The sequence below is a fragment of the Tiliqua scincoides genome, chromosome 1 (assembly GCF_035046505.1).
Source record: "Tiliqua scincoides isolate rTilSci1 chromosome 1, rTilSci1.hap2, whole genome shotgun sequence".
NCBI classification, from domain to species: domain Eukaryota; kingdom Metazoa; phylum Chordata; class Lepidosauria; order Squamata; family Scincidae; genus Tiliqua; species Tiliqua scincoides.
Window position 1 is genome coordinate 298,701,380 of NC_089821.1, and position 22,487 is coordinate 298,723,866.

General features: G+C 45.5%; 1 protein-coding gene across 3 annotated transcripts in view; it reads right to left on the reverse strand.

Annotated features, from left to right (window-relative positions):
* CCDC85C (coiled-coil domain containing 85C) overlaps positions 1-22,487 on the reverse strand; it is a 225,176-nt gene that overhangs the window by 172,203 nt on the left and 30,486 nt on the right. For 2 of the 3 annotated variants that reach the window (XM_066628925.1, XM_066628908.1), the window contains exons 1-2: positions 19,500-19,937; positions 18,430-19,395 (exon numbers count right to left, since the gene is read on the reverse strand). In XM_066628925.1, coding sequence (XP_066485022.1) covers positions 18,430-19,138 — 709 coding nt within the window. In that variant the 5' untranslated portion in view covers positions 19,139-19,395; positions 19,500-19,937. Of the gene's footprint in view, positions 1-18,429; positions 19,396-19,499; positions 19,938-22,487 lie in introns of those variants that run through there. The other variant, XM_066628917.1, reaches the window with a different exon arrangement.

The window sequence follows — 22,487 nt, forward strand, 5'->3', positions numbered from 1 at the left end:
GTTCTTAGTTTTTAAGGTAAGTCCGGATGGTTGGCAGTCCTGATGAAATCCTGGTTGACCTCTATATGGTGATGGTTAGGGCAATGAACATAGACACTTCTAGATCCCTTCTCTTGCCTCAGAGCTTTGTTTGCCCCCAGGTATAACAGGGAACATGGGTGAAATAAAGCACTATAGACAATAGCTAGTACACAAACGTAAGGGCCTCGGAGATCTAAAGCTGTCTACGACAGCATTTCTCAGTGTTTGTCCCCTGCTGTACCACTTCGCGTTGTCCTCCTATTGGAAGTACCACTGGAAGTATCTGGTAATGATGTCATTACCAGTTATTTCCAGACTGGGAGGCCAGATGCAATGCAACAAATGCTGGTAAGAGGCTCAGGGCAGATGGGAGGGCTTTTTCAAGCAGGCTGGAGCTCTGCCTGCAGAGCCGAGCCTCCTGTGACTGCTTGTCACATTGCATTGCTGGTCTCGCTGCTAAGTGGCAGGGGTCTGGGGGTCTCCCAAGTACCACCAATGGTACGAGTACCACTGGTTCAGAAACACCAGTCTAGGAGAAAGCTGGTTATAGACACACAAGCAGTAGCTGATTGTGTTGTCTCTGCCTGAGTTTCAGAACATAAGATGGAGAGAGGCAGATAAGCATCCAACCATACCACGAGGCCAGGATGGGCACTTATGGAATGTCATTACTACCGAAACATATATGGTTTTATAGGAGTGTGAGTGTGCAGATGTACATAAATACACTAGAACAGACATTTCAAGCATTGCCTTTTTATGTGGCCGCTGTGTTTCCTTTTGCTTACATTTTTATTGTGTCCAAATCAGACTTGGGCACAATCAGACTCGCGCCCAGGACTTGGGAATTCATCCTGCCCTGTCTCAAAATGTCAACCTCTCCCTGCGGTTAACTCACTTCCTTCATGAAAGGCTGGGCTGCCATGAGCAGTTAATGCAGAGGAGCTCTGCTGCATGTGTAACGGACAGAAACATCGTAAAGCAAGCGCTCCCAGGCACTGATGCGCTAACATGTCCACCAAGAGGAAGCTGACCCATTTCCACAAATAGATATCTGCTGGCAGAAAAAGTAACATTGTCTCCGAGAATCTGTCTTCACGCTGCTTACTGAGTTGTGAAGCAAAGAGAAGGTTAGCTCAGTCTCCCAAATTAACAGCAGCGTGAACACATTTCTCTTCAAAGAAACAGAAGCATCACTGTTGGTGCAAAGCCATTCTTTGGTCAAAGTGAAGGCTTAGAACAGCGGCGGTTCAGACTGGTTTTTTCTTCCCTAATGAGCAATTTTATTTATGAATGAGATGCATGAGCTACACACAAAAAAGCAGGCATAAGGCTGCTTGCAGAATTTGGCTCCCTAAGCATCTCACGGTCAAACTAGAGGTTATGCAGACAGATGCAAAATGCTTAGCTTTTATATAGTGCTTTTGGGAGCATGAAGCATTTTACACAGTCCTATAAGTTAGGTTGGTTTCACCATCCCCATATTGTAGTGGGTGGGGGGCAAAAGATGGTCAAGGCTTAGAGAGCAGTTTGACTAAGGTCGCCTAGTAAACTCATGGCAGAGATTTTAACCCAGGGCTTCCCAATTTGCAGTTTACCCACTGCACTATACAAGCATGAAACTATCTCCTGACATTTTCTTTCTGCTTTAATGAAAAGCAGCCAAGGAACAAGAAATGATATTTAACCTTTTCCCCTTGATCTATTTTTCCAACACTGACATTTCTCCACCACCCTGATGCCACCCCAACAGGGTGGAAAAGCAGCTTGAAAGAACAATTTTGAAACAGAAAACTGTCTGTGAGCAAAGGGTTAACACCCCTTCAACTCTCCTCTAGTCAAACATGCCACCTCCAGAACTGCTTTTTATTAAAACAGGACCATTTTCAATGTCTACCATATACCATGTACTTTGGCCTTTAATTTTCATTTTACTGAAATGTACTGGTAGTTCCTGTGGTTGTTAAAAAAAAAAAAAGTGTTTGGGAAGTGTGGGCAGTGCTTTCTGAAAGCTCTATAAAGAGCCATAGGGAAAAAATGTCATTGCTCGGGTTATCAGAGCATCCTGCAGAGTTTCCCATAATTCATAGCAACAACCTGTTTATGGCTCCCTGAAATTTTACAGCTCCATTTGGCCTTCTACTTATGATGTTTCAATGGGTACAAGTGTGTGCTAAAACCTACCTGTTTGGAGTAAATAGCAGAAGTCAGAGTATAAGATTAGAGCTACTACGAACAGATAATGCTACCATATACTGAATCGGTAATTGGATCAGGTTAGGTTTTTTTGTTTTACAATGACTGACAGCCGCTCTCCAAGGTTTCCAACTAGGCCGTTTTCCCCACCCCATCTCTTCTGGGAATGACAAATATTGAACAGGAACTTTCTGCAGGCAGAGGATGTGCTCTACCACCACGGGCTCTCTTGTCCATCTCCCTCCCCAACCCACATCCCTTTGTGACCAAACATTTCTACCACTAACAATTCTACAAATGAAATTTAATACTTGAACCTTTTCCCAGCAAGGCAGTGATAAAAGCTTCACCCACTGAATGCTTGTTTTCATCACTTTCATGTCAAGCAATCAATGGTCTGCCAGAAAAAAAAACAACTGTCAGTCCTAAGAAGGATCCTGCAGGGACTCTGACATTATCCTGCTTCCCTTGGCAACATTGTCATCTTCTGCGGTAGAAGATGGGATGGGAGGGGGTTGAGCTACAATCCTAGTGGAATGCAGCAGGATGGGCTTTCTCTTCCTCGACTTTGATCAAAACGTTTTGTGTCCTTTGTACCTCTAGAAAGATCTTGACCTTACTTAGTTTCTATTTCATTCTTTAAATTGCTCCAAATAGGTAGGAAACTATAATGGTATCAATGCCCAGAGGTCCCAGAGTGATTTTTTTTTTCCAGTTAATAAGGAATGTCCCACTCTTTCTTAGAGTGGGAAGTTGGGATGTGCAAAAATACTTTTAGAAAAGACAAGGAAACGGGAAAGGTGGTAGGGGAATATATAAAAAAGAAGGCATTCAAGGGCAGGAGGGCTGGTCTAGAGGGTAGAGCCTCCGTTAGCCGGAAGATAACATCAGAAGGTCACCAGTTCGAGGACACCAGCAGCTCCCTGAACGGCTGAGAATGGCGAGACCTTGAAGCAGCTGACAAGCCCAGCTGAGTGATTCCACCTGCTCTTGGTGTGAGCAAGAAGCATCTTGGCTGCCCTCCGTGTGAGAGATGGAGCTGCTTGTCAGCCTGCGTGGGAGAACTGGAGGCAAGAAGTGAGACCAAACCAGGAAGATCCATTCTGAAATGTTGTTGGTTCTTGAAAGACAGAACCTTTATGATTGTAAAAATCCCCTTGAGGGATTTAGAAATGACTGCCTATGTAAACCGCCTTGAATAAAGTCAGAGGAGTAATCCAATGACCAAAAAGGTGGTATATAAATACAGAGTTATTATTATTATATTCAAGACAAAAAGGACAAATACTAAAATTATGCCTCTTTCATAATATTATCATCAATTCTGGGTACCTGGAATAATGGCAAAGACTTCCAGAGTTAACCAGAGAGAGATACATTTTACAAAAATAAAATAAATACTATACAATATAAATCTGGTTGCATTTGGATGAGTCCAGTGATTCTCAAACTTTTAGCACCAGGACCCCCTTTTTAGAATGAAAATCTGTCAGGACCCACTGGAAGTGATGTCATGGTTGGAAATGACATCATCAAGCAGGAAAATGTTTAACAATTCCAGACTGCAATCCTGCCCACACTTACCTAGGAGTAAGTCCCATTTACTATCATTGTTAAAAGAATAAACATATTAGCCTGTTAAAAATATAGGTCTGTAACATCCCCCAAATGCAGTCACATACCATGGTAGCATCAAGTCTAACGTAATAAAAATAAAATATTGAAATGAATGGGGACCCACCTGAAATTAGCTCGCGACCCACCTAGTGGATCCCGACCCACAGTTTGAGAAATACTGGATTAGACATATGCAGAGACCTGAGGAAGGGGACAAACTTATAGCAAGCATCAACAAGAGGAGTCAAGGCAATCTCTACGTCAAGCTTGTCAAATCACAACTAGTTCAGCAAACTCTGAGGAGTTTCACTTCTTTCCCTTCTTGGTGGGATGATGTGGCTGCACAGGCCAGGGAAAAGCCTCAGTGGGGGTGGGGGGGAGGAAACCTGTAAGATGCTTGCCTCTAGCTCTTACATGGAATATCACACGCACTTAGGGCAGCCATTTTCAACCACTGTGCCGTGGCACACTGGTGTGCCGTGAGTGGTCCACAGGTGTGCCACAGGAATTTGGGGGAAAGTCTTTTGTTAATAGGGCCAATGGGAGATGTGAGCCCCCACTGGCAGCATGGTGTGCCTTGTCAATTGTCAAAAACCTGGTGGTGTGCCTTGACCATTTTAGTGCCTTGTCAGTGTGCCGTGAGATGGGAAAGGTTGACAGTCACTGACTTAGGGTGGTGTTCTTGGCTGTGACCTCAAAACTCTGGAACTCCCATCTTCAGAGACTGGATGAAGCTTCTTCATCTTTAAGAACTACTGCAAGATATTTTACATTTGAACTGGCTGTGTGGGTAATTCTAGATTGTAAACTATTTTATACATTTCACTATTTGAGTTGTGTGCTTTTTACCTGCCTGAAGATGGGTGGATTAAAATAGAGAAAGAATGTGCATGTTTATTTACAATGCAACCTTTGAAAAAACAATTTCTACATCTGCAGTGGTCTTTGAGAATTTGGATTAGACAAATCCAACAGGCCACACCAATCTCCTGCCCTGATGATCTTTCAGGACTCATTAATTTATCCCAGCAAGCATACACATTGATTGCCAATGCCCTAATGAAGACAGAAGGATCATTAGCCTAAAGCTGCGGTTTTCAAACTCTCCGGGAGTTTGAAACCCGCAGTAAGTCTTTGCGGGGGTGGGAGGGAGGCGGCAGGGGCAGATTGAAGGCAGCAACGCGATCCCCAGGATCACGTCGCTCAGGGGGCTGCAGGGACTGGGGTGCACCCTCCAGTCCCTGCAGCAGCCGTCCCTGTGTGTAGGGAGCCCTGCGCGAGCACCTGCAGGGTGCCCCAGATCAGGGAAAGGGAGAATGGAGCGATCTGCTCTGCCTCTGCAAAAGCGGAAGCAGAGCGCGATCGCCCCACTCTTCCTTTCCCTGACCTTTCCCTGACCTTTCCCTGACCTGCGCAGGGCTCCCTGCACACAGGGACGGCTGCTGCAGGGACTAGAGGGTGCACCCCAGTCCCTGCAGCCCCGTCAGAAGGGAAAGCGGAACGATCGTGCTCTGCTTCTGGTTTTGCGGAGCGGGACACGATCGCTCCGCTCTCACTTTTCCCGACTTGGGGAGCCCTGCCAAAGGTTGGGCAGGGCTCCCCGCGCCCTGGGAGGCTGCAGGAGGCTTGAGCAAGTGCTCCCAAGCCCCTGCAGCCCCCCTCCGCTGCCTTCCCCGTCTTCTGGTTGCCCCCGCCCCTTAAGGGGGCAGAGGCCAGGACCCACAGGCTGGAGCGTCGTGACACCCCAGTTTGAATACCACTGGCCTAAAGGGAGAAGGATGCAAGTAGGAAGAGAGAAAAGAGTACACTTTAGTACTAGTCACATGAAAACAAAGAACCAACATAAGGCAACAGCTATTTCCTTTTAAATAATATTTCTTTACTTCTATTTTATAGTAATATATTGTGCCCTCTAGGTATATAAGTGAATTTACAAGTGGGGATCAATATTACTAGTGGCATTCTTTCCATCCTCTCAGCCCCCGAGACAGCAATTTTTCTTCAGTTGAACTGGATTGCCAGGATGGGTTATTACAACAGACACATCAGTCAATAGAGTAATTGGCAAATATACAAATCACAACAGGTTTCCTACGGAGCAGAAAGATTTGGCCTAAAAGCCAAGGGGACATACAAGAACATAAGAAGAGCCTCGCTGAATCAGGTCAAAGGCCTATGCAGCCCAGCTTCCTGTTTCTCACAGTGGCCCACCAGAGGCATCAGGGAGCACACATCCTGGTGCCCTCCCTTGCACCTGGCATTCTGAGGTAGTCTACTTCTAAAACCAGGCGGTTGTGCATACTCACCACTGTTTGTAATCTATAATGGGCTTTTCTTCTAGAAATCTGTCTTGTCCCCTTTTAAAGGCATCTAGGTCAGATGCCATCATCATATCCTGTGGCAAGGAGTTCCACAGACTAACCCGAGAAACCAAAGTTCTAATAGGATACTTTTTTCCCTTGGCACTTGTTACCTTCTGTGTGCTTGGTCCAACAGAGAATGGGAAAATTCAGTACACCTGTGAGTCACTACATTTTCCACAGTCTACTCCCAAGCTAGAACAATTTGACACTTGGTAAATGGCCAGGCTCTACATTAAAAGGTGCTGGGGGGGGCGGTTCACAGTTACGGACAGGACCAGTTCATCCATGAGGTCAACTTTAGCACTGTCTCAGACATCAGTTTGTTGGGAAGCCCCATCTCTGTCCACCTACTTGCCTCCACTGCTTCTCCTTCCACTCCCTGGATCGGAAAACGAAGAGGGGGACAGAGAGAAAGAGGAAATATGGAAGGGAGGCGAGTGCTGAGCCAGACAGTGGACACTGGAACAAACAAAGGTTGGCATATCAATGGGTAAGGGGTACCCAGCGTATGGCATGCCTCCTCAGGCATAAGGAGCCCTGGGTGTGGAGTGTAGACATTCTGATGATGCAAGGTTATTGTTCGAGAGGTTAAGCCTGAATGTATTTCCTGAAAAATCCCCTTGAAAAGGCAGGCTGGTAACTGTCCTTTCCTATTCCAGAATGCCAATGAGAAAGCATGCAATATACATGGTGATATGTTGCTTCTTTTTCCTCCCAAGTTTACTGCTACAGCAAACTGTGATTATACACAGGCCTACAGACATTTTGCTGCCTTAAAAGTTAGACATTTTCTTTGGTTTGTTTGGGGTGCTGAATCCAAAAATGGCATTGGCTTTGCCCAATTGGCTCTAACTTGGGGTGTATGGCATAGTCAACTTATATGCCGATTCAAGCAGATTCCTTGTGAGAAGCCATGGTGTTGGCTTCCCCACAAGGAAGCTGCTTGAATCGGCATATAGAGTGACTAAGCCGTACCACCAAAACTAGAGCCAACTGGGCAAAGCCAATGCCATTTTTGGATTCAGCACCCCAGAAATATCCTAAATTTGTTAAAATATCCATGGTATCCATAGTTTTTTTGTTGGCCTGTGTAATCACTGGAGACTGGATAAAGATGCTCTGAAAGCTAGATCTGGCCTGCAAGCAGCCAGTTGGCCATACTGCTGCTAATCTGGTGCAGGCAAGCAGCCAGATTATAGCTGGGGACATCCTGCCTCTTGCCACATTTAAATTGGAATTCCAGGAAATGACCAGCTGCAGCCTCACCCATTGCCTGTCACACCTAGCCAGTCAAGTGAATGATCACCATTACCAAACATCATCTTATGTAGCTGCAGCCATTCTTTGGATCCACCCTAAGACTTTACTGGAGACATACACCTCAGACCCAACAGAGACAGCACAAAGGCTGCCCCACCTTGACAACTGCTAAAGTTTAGAATTGCACCCATTTTTCAACATTTTTTTTCCTATAGCAAATTAGCAGGTTTGAGAATGGATGGGATACAGTTGGGCCACGTCTTAGGAGGGGGTATTGTTCCATAATCAGCACATAAAAGAGATGCATAAGGGGTACAGTTGCCTCTTGTCCTATAAGAGGGTAATGTTCCAAAATCAATGCATAAAGTTAAAACTGTGCATACTCAAAATTGCTTTGAAAATCTCTTATATTTGGAAAATACATACTGTCTGTTTAAAAATGACAAGAGACAAGTAGGAACCTAAACCAACAGAGCAAACAGCAGCTTCATTCTCGGAGGCGGCCCCCAATATCTGAAGATCTTGGTTCCTTGGTTCCCTGTGGCCCATTACTTTATTTAAGTGGATCACATTCCCCCAAAGTGATAAGGTAACTTGCTTGAACAAACACAATAAGCAAAAAGCTTATAGCCAAGATGAGCAGGCAAGCAGCTTGCAGCCTAGATGGGAGACAAAAAGCAAACAGGAAGCAACGCTTCACTTTTAGTCTCCCTTCTAGGATGCTTGCCTGCTCGTTTGGCTATTACCTTTTTGTTTATAGCGTTTGGTTCAAGCAAGGCACCTTGTCACTCTAGGGCAACCATTTTCAACTACTCTGCCGTGGCACACTAGTGGTTCACAGGTGTGCCACAGGAATTTGGGAGAAGGTTATTTATTAGTAGGGTCAATGGGGGATGTGAGCCCCCCACTGGCAACATGGTGTGCCTTGTCAGTTGCCAAAAACCTGATAGTGTGCCTTGACAACTTTCGTGCCTTGTCAGTGTGCCATGAGATGAAAAAGGTTGAAAATCGCTGCTCTAGGGGAATGTAGTAAGAACATAAGAGGAGCCCTGCTGGATCAGACCAAAGACCCACCTAGTCCAGCTTCCTGTATCTCATAAAGACCCACCAGATGCCTCATGGAGCACACATGCAAGATACTAATCTCGTTGCAAGTCCACATAACAAAAGTACTGAGGCATGGGCAGCCACAGAGATAGCACCCCACCCCCATTCGTGGTTTCCAATATCCAAGGGGGAGCCAGGAACATATCCCCCACAGATACTGGGGGATGCCTGCATTTAAACTTTATTTAACTGTATTTATTTAAACTGTATTTAAACGCCTGTATTTAAATGAGTCATACAAAATTATGCAGGGGATGGACAGAGTGGATAGAGAGATGCTCTTTAGATTCTCACAGAACCAGGGGACATCCACTAAAATTGAGCATTGGGAGAGTTAGAACAGACAAAAGAAAATATTTCTTTACTCAGCGTGTGGTCGGTCTGTGGAACTCCTTGCCACAGCATGTGGTGATGGCACCTGTCCTAGACACCTTTAAAAGGGGATTGGACAAGTTTCTGCAGGAAAAATCCATTATGGGTTACTAGCCATAATGGGTATGTGCAACCTCCTGATTTTAGAAACAGGCTACGTCAGAATGCCAGATGCAAGGGAGGGCACCAGGATGCAGATCTCTTGTTGTCTTGTGCGCTCCCTCTGGCATTTGGTGGGCCACTGTGAGATACAGGAAGCTGGACTAGATGGGCCTATGGCCTGATCCAGCAGGGCTCTTCTTATGTTCTTAAACTGATTTGGGAGTTTGCTGACCATGTGAAGCTGAATTTGTGCAAGTCAACTGTCCACAAGACAACAGTATTCTTGAAGTATTAAGTATTCTTAAAAAGGTAAAGGAATCCTGTCCTCCTTTGCATCTGACCTCCTTCCTGACCAGGAGGGAGTGGGAAGAAGCAAGGAGATTTTGATCTTCCTTTCACATTATCTTTCCCAGTCATTCTGGTTTGTATTGCAAAACATCTTCCACACTACATCTGGTGCAACACATCATACTCACATTTCCTTTCTGACTGTTGCACATCAGACAATTCCAGGTGGTAATTACACTGGAGAGTATGTTACAAACATTCTGCTCTTAAGGGATCCTGCCTCAGTGGTGCACATTGTACTCAAGGGCTCTGACTTAAGCTGACTTAAGGTGGATCACACAAATGCACTGCTGTTATTTTATTTTAAAAAAAAAGATTTAAAAAAAAAATACCAACAGACAAATGCAAAGTGGGCCCTTCGTTTCAGGCTGGGGTTCCTGTTGTGAAGAGTGCAGAAGTCATCATTCTATGAAGCTAAGCAGGTTTTAGCTCCAGCAGTTCTTGGATGGGAGATTCTGAGCAAACATTACAGTAATAAAGTTGAAGTGCAATGGAAATAATAAGGCATTTGGCTGCTCATATACAGTCTTGCTATGCTGTGACTTTAAGAGTAACAAGGGTTTGACCTTGAACCTACCAAGGGTAACTGGTGACCTCCTGACCAGATCCCAGGAATCTCAATAATAATGATAATAATTTGGTATTTATATACCGCCTTTCTGGTCATTGGATTACTCCTCTGACTTTATTCAAGGCGGTTTACATAGGCAGGCATTTCTAAACCCCTCAAGAGGATTTTTACAATCATAGAGGTCCTCTCTTTCAAGAACCAACAACATTTCAGAATGGATCTTCCTGGTTTGATCTCACTTCTTGCCTCCAGTTCTCCCACACAGGCTGACAAGCAGCTCCAGCCATGATACCTTGGAGTCATGGAAACACATCCAAGGAGTAAACAGTATGAGAAAGAGGGACTTTTTAAAAAGGGCCAAGTTAATGTTTAACTTAACTTTCTCAGACTGGATAAATGTGCATTCCTATATCACAGGACATTCAGGGTCACAGATATATTAATTACCCAACCTGTTAGCAGATAATTAGTCACTGATCTCCAGATAAAAAGAAAACATTTACTTTATTCAGACTTATTCCTACATACAGGAGCACAGGTGAGCAGCCTAATTTTATTTAAAATGTGTGTCTTGTTTTTTTGACTACAGTGCCCAAAACAGTTCACAATAGTATATTAATTTAAAAAAGTCTCACAATGAAACCTTAGATTAAAAAAAAATTAGAATCATAAAATAAATGGATCAAGAGAAAAGGCAGAATTTGGTACAATGAAAGAGAGAGCATACTCTTAAAAATACTAAAACCTGTACTGTGCCGTCTTACTGCAGTCCTTACCGCAACCCTGAAAGGCAGTGGTTCCCAAATTGTGTACTTTGGCACACTCACAGGGGAGCTGCACAGGCCCTTCTTCCCAGCTCATCGGACCAAGATCACTGCAGCAGTGGTAAGTTTGGAAACTACTGCTATAAGGTAAGCACTAGCTTTTCCATATTGCCAAAGATCCAAGGCCAAAATCGAGTGGCCTGTCTGCGGCCACCTAGTACGTTCAGGGCAGAGGTGAGAAACAAAAGGGGCCAGGCTTTATTTGCAACTTGGTCTCTTGCAGTGCAATCCTAGGCATGTCTGCACACAAAGTAATTTCTATTGTTGTGAATGAGGCTCACTCCCAGGAAAGTGGATACTGAATTGCAGCCCTGCAACTAAATGATATCAGCTCTTCACCTGTCTTCCTCCCCCCCACCCCAGCCCTCTCACACATGGCTGCTGGTCCTACACCGGTGATGTGGTGGTAGGAGAGTAGGTGGTTTAAGCTGGGAGTGACCTGGTCCACGACTCAAACTCTTAGCCATTAAGTTAAGAAATGAATAAAACCTCAGATAACAAGTGGCAGACAATAGAAGATTCCTTAATTTCTTAGGGAACTGGAAGGAGAATAAAAGGGAATATCTGCTCATCCCAAGGGCTGTTTGGGGGAGACACCTCACAGAACTTGACCTTGGGTTCTGCTAGAAAGTCATCTCTCAAAATGCATATGCTATCTGTAGGTGGTTTGCACAATCTGGGCACTCTCCTAGTTTGCCAAGTATAGCACACTCACACACTCACCCCATCAGGTAGCTTGTGATGCCAGCTACAAAATGATCCAAGAAGTAAATGAAGTGTATCCCAGCATGCCAATTTTTGTTTTTTAACTAACCCACCTTCTCCTGTCTCACTGTGCATTTCCTTTCAGTGGACATCTGTATTTTCTTTACCGTCTTCCTATCTTTGGCATTGAAGGGGATGTAAAAATAGCACCCCCCCCCCAAAAAAAAAAACAAGTCACCAAAACAAAATATTTCTCAGCGCTCTAATTTCCTTCCTTAGGAAGAAAGAGAAAAATGGCACATCCCAGCATTAGAATATCAGTGTTCCAGGCATTTGAAAAGGAGAGGGATGTCTTAAGAATCACAGGATCATATCACATACTGGAGCAAAGAAAAGAGTTGCTGGATAATGAATGAGATTGCTTAGCCCCAAACCCCAGAGTTTACGCGCTCACCACCACTGTGACAATCCTAACGGAATTGCAACATGTAGCTCTGGACACACCAAACTTTACAATGTCAGTCAAAACAGTCCAGATAAAAGGCCATGTTTGCATATGTATTCAAAGGCTTTTTCAAAAGGCGCTTATAAAGGACTGTGCTGAATATGGATGCTTATCTGAGAACAGCAGTGAAGTCTTTAACACACACACAGAAGAACCCATGAATAGCACTCAAGTGAGAAGATAATATAGAGCTCTGTCTCCATTCTGTTCAAGCATAAAACCCATACTGGATTTATCACAAAGTTGCACACCAATTTCAGCCACTTTAGGATACTGAAGGTGGATGTCCAGAAAGCAAAGGCCCCCCTAGTGATCCCCCCCCCCCGAAAAAAGGGTTGGCTTGCACCCAGATTGTGTGGAAAGGAGCTGACAACCAAGAAATGGGAGGAACTGAGCTCACACACATGAACAGATTACAACAAAGCCAAGAGAATCCATTGTTTGCAGTGAAAGTTATTCTAATGACAAGCTCAGAGAGAGAGAAGACCAAGGGCTGATTCACAAAACCCTTTTTCAGGAGAGCAAAATGGGGGCTGATCCAATTTGCATTTCAGTCAATCAGTAGAATGTTTGCAAGACCGCCTTGTCCTGCTACCCCACTACACATACCCTAACACTTGAGAGACAAAAATAGGTGTACTTAAGAATTCTGCATGCAACAAGTCTGGAAAAAAGCTTTTACTTGTCACCCTATTCTCCCTCAATACATAGCACATTTAATGTTCAGAAGGTTACAATCCTCCATCCTTCTAGTTTTGGGAACAGGCAGACTGTTTGGGCAGGGCATAAGTATGTATGCTTGTAATACAAATTAGAATTGATTTATTTTTGGATTTAGTTTGGCAAGGCTGGGAGTGGGTTCTCATAAAAAGAGCCCAAGGGTGGTTCCTGCATTTCACTGTCTGTATTCCATGGCCACGTGTCAACCAGTTCCTGGCAATTAGCCAAAATGCATGACACACTTCTGTGGGGAGGTGTCCTGACTAGAGTCCACAGCAAGTCATGAAAGCTCTTATGCCAAGTGTGTAGGTGGGGAGACTAACCACATGAGCAAGGAAGCCACTTAACATTGGTCGGCCAGAGCATGTCAAACAATACATCTTTTATGTTCGGTATCAAACATATGTTTTTGTCACGCTGAACGCCAATCCAAAAATGAATACTTTTTAAAATTTCCTAGAATGTCAGCATCTAGCAACACAGCCACAGGACTGAGCCCTCACATAAAACAGGACATACCTGACAAGCATAGTAATGTAATAAGCATGTGTATTGTGACCAAGTTCAGGACACCCATGTATCTATTAAATACATAGAACTATGTGCATGTGCTAGCATCCCACTGTAAAACTGTTTAAACTAGATCAGTGGGAACACAGAAATACATATCAGGCTGCTTTCTATGAGGGCCATATCACTAGCCCACCTTGCCTACAGTGACAGGCAGTAGGTCAGCAGGATTTCAGCAGGAGGACTACTGAGGAATGCCAGAGATTGACCTGGAGGATCAGGCTCCTTCACCTGCTGGATGGTGAACTGCAATTTCACAGCTCATACAATAAAGTGACTGAACAACAACAAGGTGTGAATGAAACCCACCGCTCCCCTAAAGCTGAGAACAGTTGTGTTAACAAATCCCTGGTTTCCTTGTGTTTTTGTTGTCGTTCTAATCTTCAGGCACCAGGTTACACACAGGTCATGGAAAAGCTAGTGCACATGCTGCCTTGGGGACGCTGCCAAAACAACTTCCCCATGGTGAATCACCAGCTCCTGGCTGTAGTGCATACCACCCAGATCAAGGCCTGGATCATGGAGTCTCCACAACCCTTCCAGAGGCACATAGAAGCTTGCAGGGCAACGGTCTCAAGCTACAATAGCAAGAATGTTTGCTACATGATTCAGTACAGAGATAGCTACATGGCTCTATGGTGACATGATTCAGCACAGAGATGTTATTGGTGGCAGCCCCTAAGACAAACTATAGAGAATCACATCTTGCACTTCTCCAAAAGCCACACTTGAAGTGGCGGTTGAGAATATGGCAACAGCAGTGCAGCCCCTTTGCCTTTTCTCCACCAGTTGTTCTATCTCTTTACATCTTAAGACAGAAAGGAATTCAAGAAGAGTTAAATTGCCAAGTTATTTCCCAACCACCAAAACCCTCCAACATAAGATAGGGTGGGGTGGTTCAATAGCCTAGAGGAGAAGCCCAGGCAAGTTACCACACATGCTTCAGTGTTTCCCTGGAACCTAACAGGAAACTGCTAGCACTTCCACCAACCACATTAGAGTGGATTTGTAGCACTGTACAAAGCAACTTACTGCAGTCCCCTTACGATGGCTGGAACCAGTTTGCACCCAGTAGTTTGTTGGGTTCACAAGACAACACAACAGCAGCCCCTCTCAATAACCAAGTCTGCAGCTTCAGACCCTGGTTAGTGACCTAACTGTGTTTTATCACAGTTGTACTTGAACAGAACTGTGGTTTCAGTCAAACTGAAACCTTAAATCTTCTCCTCCATATGAAGGACAGAGTGCAAGAACTTGACTCTCCAAGACTTGTTCTCAGGCAGAAAAATCTTTACTTCCCATTACCTCAAACTACCCCACTGCCTACCAAGAGGAAAAGAGAGAGAGTGCCAATGCAAAAAAGGAGAGAAACTTCAAAGGTACACTAGAAGTGGTTTTGGCATTATTGCTTTCTAGCATTATTAATCCCAGCTGGTTTCTGGTAGAAGCGGTTCTTCAAGGGCACTGGTCAAAAGCAAAGCAGGCTTCTTAATTCTGCTCTAAGGTGGTACAAAAGGTTGCTTTGCCTTCCGGTGGCCCTGAAGAAGAGCATCTACCCAAAATACACTCTCTCTCTCATTGAAGTCTCTGCTCCCATCTCCCCTCACCCCAGTCCCTCACCTCCCAGTCCCACCCAACAAGTCTAGAGTGACCAACATGATTTAAAAACAGTTGATCATTGGTTAGAGATAGCACTAAGGGGCAAAATTGTAGAAGAAAGAGGGGAATGGAGCAGAAAGGAGAGTACAAAGGAGAGAAGTAGGTCTAGTACACAGACGCTCTAGCTCACCACTCTCTTCTTCTCCACACTTTCTCTTTTGCTCCATTCCCCTCTTCCATCTCCAATCCAGGAGATGCACAGCAACCCTGTGCATCTCCACTCACCACCTCTGCTTCAGAAATTTAGAGAGCCTGTGTGCTAGAAGCTTTCCCAAAGACCACTAGAACTTATGAAGAGTAGAAGAACATCCCTTCTAATTCACTAGCACAGTGAATAAAAGACTGAGCTAAAAATCAGGAAACCCTCAACTCAGATCTCACCTTTGCCATGAACTTCACCAAGTGGCCTTAGGCAAGACAGATTCCATTTCTGTTTCAACTCCCTCTCCTCAGCTGTGGTATGGGAAGAATAATGCTGATCTCCTAGATCTTGTTGCAATTCTTACAATAAATACTGAAGAGTTTAAAGTTTAGTGTTTAAAGTACTGGTAAGGGCCAGGAAAGACCAATTTGTATCCTAAGCTATCCAAGATCAAAGGCGATCGCCCATTTGAGTTTACTATCTGTCTGCAAAGCTCAGAAAGCAAGATGTTTAAACAGGCATCATCAGCGGCTGCCTCAATTCCATGGGACTCTCTTTTTGTAGATACCTAGTAGTTGGATCATCTTCTGAGAACAAAGTTTCATTTGAATGGGATTTGGGAGTTGGGGCAGTAAAAAGTCAGCGTCACAGAGCTTTAGTTGGTTATTTCATGTGTATACTATTAAACACACTTTATTCAATTTGTCAGCCTGCTAACTAAGCCCCATTTTGTTACTAAGTCCTCAAGATGGGATGAGCTCACAATGTAAACAGATACATACAGTAAGTACTTCCCAGGGATCAAAGCTGTAGCACACAAGATATCACTTATTGTGGTTTAATAACTCACTTCGTAACTGCTCAAAACACTTGCATAGATCCATTATTAGCCAAAAATACAGACAGTACTCCCTGATCAAAATGTTTCGACACCAGCATTGTCTAGTTAGATATTTATTTTCCCAGAGAAAACTCCACACACTGCTGTCTCCACTATGTTTTTTATCAAGTTCAAGTAGGGAGGTGAGGGAGAAAACAAGACATTAATAAAAACTGAAAACTTTTTTTTTTTTAATCAATGGCTATCTAGTTGAAAAACCTCACACAATCAATTTGTTTGGCCTACAACCTCCACTGCACACCGCTGGATATAAATATCATAACCAACAAACAATTCAGAAATAAAGCAAATCAGGATCAGCACCAATAATCTTCTGCAGTCAGTTATCAGAGAAACCATTTTGACAAAATCCAGTGTTACCCTCTGGGCCTCAGCAGGTCAGCTCTCATTGCTTAGCCTACTCTCATCCAGATCAGGTATGCATCCCAATGGCTTCTTCTGTCCCCTAACACATGCTAATGAATTGAGACTGGCAAGACCCCTGGAGACAAAATAACTGGTTTTTGCAGTCAGCAAAACCTATGTAAATGAAGGCTACTTTCCCAAGGTTGCATAGAAGGGTCTATGGCAGAGATAAGAACACATCACACCATATCTCCCATTACTGTAGTAGTTACAAAGCAGGAATTCTTACTGGACACCCCAGCAGCTGCTACCACTTGATACCAAATGCAATATGTCACAAGAGACAAACATACTACACAGAAGTCATATATTCTGTCTTAAATAAATAGTTACAGTGACCCAGTTCCATATTCACAAAAAGTAGGTATGAGTTAGATCAGGGATTCTCAAACTTAGTATCAGGACTCACTTTTTATAATGAGAATCTGTCAGGACCCACTGGAAGTGATGTCATTACAGGAAGTGACATCATAAAGCAGGAAAACTGTTCACAATTCTAGGCTGCAATCCCACCCACACTTAGCCAGGAGTACGTCCCATTTGCTATCATTGTTAAAAGAATACACATAGAAGCTTGTTAAAAGGGCAGGTCTGTTTCCCCAAATGCAGTCACATACCATGGGAGCATCAAGTCTAATATATTAAAAATACAATTTTGAAATGAATGGGGACCCACCTGAAATTGGCTTGCAACCCACCTAGTGGGTCCCAACCCAGTTTGACAAATACTGGGTTAGATTCCTCACCGGCATACGTTGAAGGAGAGCGTTTGCATGCAGTAAACTCTTTAAAGATTCTGCCATGCCAGCAACCAGGGGCCCAATCCTATCCAATTTTGCAGTGCCAGTGCAACTGTGCCAATGGGGCATGCACTGCATCCTGTGGTGGGGCAGCAGTCACAGAGGCCTCCTTAAGATATGGGAACATTTGTTCCCTTACTTCAGGGCTGCATTGCGACTGCACTGGCGCTGGCAAGTTGGATAGGATTGGGCCCCAGGTTGGCTAAATAATATTACTGGCTAACTTAAAGCCACTAAGCATAATACTGTATAGCAGTGGTTCTCACACTTTTAGCACGGGGACCCACTTTTTAGAATGAGAATCTGTCAGGACCCACCAGAAGTGATGTCATGACCAGAAGTGACATCATCAAGCAGGAAAATTTTTAACTATCCTAGTCTGTAATCCTTCCCCACACTTACCCAGGAGTAAGCCCCATTTACTATCATTGTTAAAAGCATACACATAGTAGCCTGTTCAAAGTAACAGATCTGTCACATTTCCCCAAATGCAATCCCATAAAGTCTAATATATTATTAACAGTATTTATATACCGCTTTTCAACTAAAAGTTCACAAAGCGGTTTACAGAGAAAAATCAAACAACTAATGGCTCCCTGTCCCAAAAGGGCTCACAAACTAAAAAGATGCAAAAAGAACACCAGCAGACAGCCACTCGAAAAGACACTGCTGGGGTGAGGTGGGCCAGTTACTCTCCCCCTGCTAAATAAAAGAGGAGCACCCACTTGAAAGAGTGCCTCTTACCCAATTAGCAAGGGACTAATATATGAAAAATAAAATTTTGGAACGAACTAGAACCCAGCTGAAATTGGTTCGTGACCCACCTGGTGAGTCCCGACCCACAGTTTGAGAATCACTGCTGTATAGTGGTGTATCTCTTTTAGTGCGGGGGGGGGAAGGAGAATAACTGTCCCTATTCACCCCAGCACTATCTCTCTCCCAGCGGCTGTTGCTGGCATTTCTTCTGGAGCTTTTTAGATTGCAGGCTGTTTCAGGTTAGGCCAGGATACCCTTCATTTTTGCAATGAAAACCACTTTGTGAACTGCCTTTTTGTTGAAAAGCAGTATATAAATATTTGAAATTATACTTATAATCCATATTGACTGAGCCACCTAAGAAAAATGATTTCTAGGTTGCAAAACAGAATCAACAACCCAGAAGCCCTTAGCAAGAAGTTTCAAAGTGAGTCTTGCAAAAAGACAGAAGAATTAAAAACAAAACCCAAAAAAATCAGGCTTACCATTGAGACCATTGGGGATGCTCCTGTGGTGAAGAGGGGCAGATAAGTCATCCATAGACCTTCTGATAGCTCCAGCCTTGTTCTCAACAGGTTTCTGATGGTGAAGGTGGTGGTGGTGGTGGTCTGGACTTCCTGCACTACCAGTACTGGAGGTACTACTCCCATCTCCGACATCCCTGGTTCCAGAGCCCCCATTGAGGTTGGTGAGACTGGCTTGGCTGTCTATGGAACTTCTGGAGCCGGCTCCATTCCTCTCTTCATCCAACATCAGGACAATCTCCTTCAGCTCCACATTCTCCCGCATGAGGGACTCCTGCTTGGCCTCCAGCTCCTTCAGCTTCTGCTGGTACATCCCCACCTCCTTCCACATCACTCCAGCCGTGTGCCTTCCGAACCTCTGCCATTCCCTGGACAGTTTTTTGCCCTTCTGCCTGTCGTCGTCTAAGAAGCAGCAAAGCTCCCTCAGTTCATGGTTATCGTCCTGCAGTTTCTGGTTCACCTCCTTCAGGCCCCGGATCTCATGCAGGTGGACCTGCAACCTCCGGTTCACATCCTTCATCAGGTTGCCATGCTCCACCATCAAGTTCATCTTCTCATTCTCTACTTTCTTCAGCCTTTTCACCAGCTCCTCCTTGCTCCACCTCAACATGTCCTCTTCTGTCATTTTGCTCAGATCCTCCTTTGACCCTTCCACAGGGTTTTTGGCCATGTCTATACTATGAACTGCGGTGTGTGTGTGGGGGGGAGAGAGCAGTGTGTGTATGTGTGTGTTGTAGATCTGCTCTTTCAAAAATATATTTTTTAATGTTTTTAAGATCTATTGCCACATTCTGGAGGCTTCCATTTATTTTTAAAGATAGAATCACACACTATATTTCTTCAGGAAGGGCCAGACAAGGGAGGCCAGGAAATCTGCTCTTTCCTGGAGGAAGTCTTCTGCTCCCAGCAACATCCCATACCTCAGCCCTGAAAGCCAGAGACAAAAACGCATGAAAAAGGGATCACCAGTTCCCAAGCTGGATACTCATTCAAACGAGGTCTCCCAGCCAACGGGGAAGCGATCGACTTACCCCCAGGTCGCCCAAACCCCCAGCCAGAGAGGGGGAAATGGTGAGCTCAGCGATCAACCTGCTTGGATCTCATTCTCTCCAGCATCCATGGCCCATCGGTTCCCAACGCTGCGAAGGGATTCCAGTGGCTTCGCTGTGGTCCAGCCTCCCGCTCAAGGCGGCTGCGATCAGGGCTCCCTGTTCAGCAAATGCCCCTTGCCAAAGGCTGCCGGCTGGCTGGCTCCCTCCTCCTTCTCTTCCCTTCCAGCTCTCCGGGGGATGTCAGCCAGCCCTGCGCACGGAGATCGCCCCTTCGAATGGATCGCAGAGAGCGAGCCAGGGGAAGAGCCGGCGAGAGGAGCCGCCTACACCAGGGCAGGCGCTGGGGGGAGGACCTGGAATGCGCCAGGCAAGGGCGAGCGCGCAGGAGCCTCTCTCCACCGAGAGCCTGCTGGATCCCCTTCGCCCCCCCACCACCCAGCTTTGCATAGGGGGGGAGGCAGATTAGGGAGTCAGACCCCGCCCTCGCGCCTCCTGATTGGCCCCCACACCACCCAAGGTTGGGTCCCTCTCCGAGCCCCCAGCCTGCTCAGGTTGCAGCCACTTTCCTCCCTGGGTCCGGTTACTGGCTCTCTATCAGCCAATGAGGCGGCTGCGAACAGGTACAAAAGGCAAAGGTAGAAGGCTGAGCCTCTCTTAAAGGGGAAGCGAGCTCTTGGGCGCCCCCCCCCCCCCAGCCGGGCTCTGCCTTGGGAAAAGGCAAGCCGCCGCTCCTCCGCAGCCAGATCGGGTAGGAGGAGGAGGGCAGCAGGCGCTGGATGCGGGTGCAGGGGACTGGAAGGAGCAGTGGCGTAGCTAGAGGGGGGCAAAGCGCCAAGCCTTCATTGTATACGCCTCCGTTGTAACCCCTCCGCCTGGAATGGACGGGGAGGGCCCCCTATACACGCTGGCGAGTCCCTGCAAGACTGAGAGCCCAATCCTAGAAGTAAGGCCCATTGTAGTCAATGGGGCTTACCCCCAGGAAAGTGTGGATAGGCTTGTAGCCTGAGAGCCCAATCCTAGGCAGGTCTACTCAGATGTAAGTCCCATTTGAGTCAATGGGGCTTACTCCCAGGAAAGTGTGGATAGGCGAGTAGCCTAATCCTAGGCAGGTCTACTCAGAAGTAAGTTCCATTTGAGTCAATGGGGCTTACTCCCAGGAAAGTGGGCTATGTCAGAATGCAGGTCTCTTGTTATCAGGTATGCTCCCTGGGCATTTGGTGGGGCCACTGTGAGATACAGGAAGCTGGACTAGATGGGCCTATGGCCTGATCCAGTGGGGCTGTTCCTATAAAGTGTGGATAAGCGGGTAGCCTGAGCACCCAATCCTATGCAGGTCTACTCAAAAGTAAGTCCCATTTGAGTCAATGGGGCTTACTTCCAGGAAAGTAATTTAACCCACAGAGATTCTATGGTTATTTGATTTTTCTCTGTAAATCGCTTTGTGAACTTTAGTTGAAAAGCGGTATATAAATACTTTTAATAATGTTAATGATGGTGCATAAGAACATAAGAACAGCCCCACTGGATCAGACCATAGGCCCATCTAGTCCAGCTTCCTGTATCTCACAGCGGCCCACCAAATGCCCCAGGGAGCACACCAGATAACAAGAGACCTCATCCTGGTGCCCTCCCCTGCATCTGGCATTCTGACATAACCCATTTCTAAAATCAGGAGGTTGTGCATACACATCATGGCTTGTACCCCATAATGGATTTTTCCTGCAGAAACTTGTCCAATCCCCTTTTAAAGGCGTCTAGGCTAGACGCCAGCACCACATCCTGTGGCAAGGAGTTCCACAGACCGACCACACGCTGAGTAAAGAAATATTTTCTTTTGTCTGTCCTAACCCGCCCAACACTCAATTTTAGTGGATGTCCCCTGGTTCTGGTATTATGTGAGAGTGTAAAGAGCATCTCCCTATCCACTCTGTCCATTCCCTGCATAATTTTGTATGTCTCAATCATGTCCCCCCTCAAGCATCTCTTTTCTAGGCTGAAGAGGCCCAAACGCCGTAGCCTTTCCTCATAAGGAAGGTGCCCCAGCCCCGTAATCATCTTAGTCGCTCTCTTTTGCACCTTTTCCATTTCCACTATGTCTTTTTTGAGATGCAGCGACCAGAACTGGACACAATACTCCAGGTGTGGCCTTACCATAGATTTGTACAACGGCATTATAATACTAGCCGTTTTGTTCTCAATACCCTTCCTAATGATCCCAAGCATAGAATTGGCCTTCTTCACTGCCACCGCACATTGGGTTGACACTTTCATCGACCTGTCCACCACCACCCCAAGATCTCTCTCCTGATATGTCACAGACAGCTCAGAACCCATCAGCCTATATCTAAAGTTTTGATTTTTTGCCCCAATGTGCATGACTTAACACTTACTGACATTGAAGCGCATCTGCCATTTTGCTGCCCATTCTGCCAGTCTGGAGAGATCCTTCTGGAGCTCCTCACAATCACTTCTGGTCTTCACCACTCGGAAAAGTTTGGTGTCATCTGCAAACTTAGCCACTTCACTGCTCAACCCTGTCTCCAGGTCATTTATGAAGAGGTTGAAAAGCACCGGTCCCAGGACAGATCCTTGGGGCACACCACTTTTCACCTCTCTCTATTGTGAAAATTGCCCATTGACACCCACTCTCTGCTTCCTGGCCTCCAACCAGTTCTCAATCCACGAGAGGACCTGTCCTCTAATTCCCTGACTGTGGAGTTTTTTCAGTAGCCTTTGGTGAGGCTTTGGTGGTGGAGTTGGACCCACCTTCAATCTCTACTTTGCTAGATTCTATCCCTTCCTTAACGTAAATGGCCACCACACCTCCATCACTGTCCTCCCTCATGTAGGGTTTATAGCCCGGGATTGCGGTATCCCACTGATTCTCTGCATTCCACCAGATTTCCGTTATGCCCACTATGTCAATGTTTTCCCTAGTCACCAGACATTCCAGTTCTCCCATCTTTG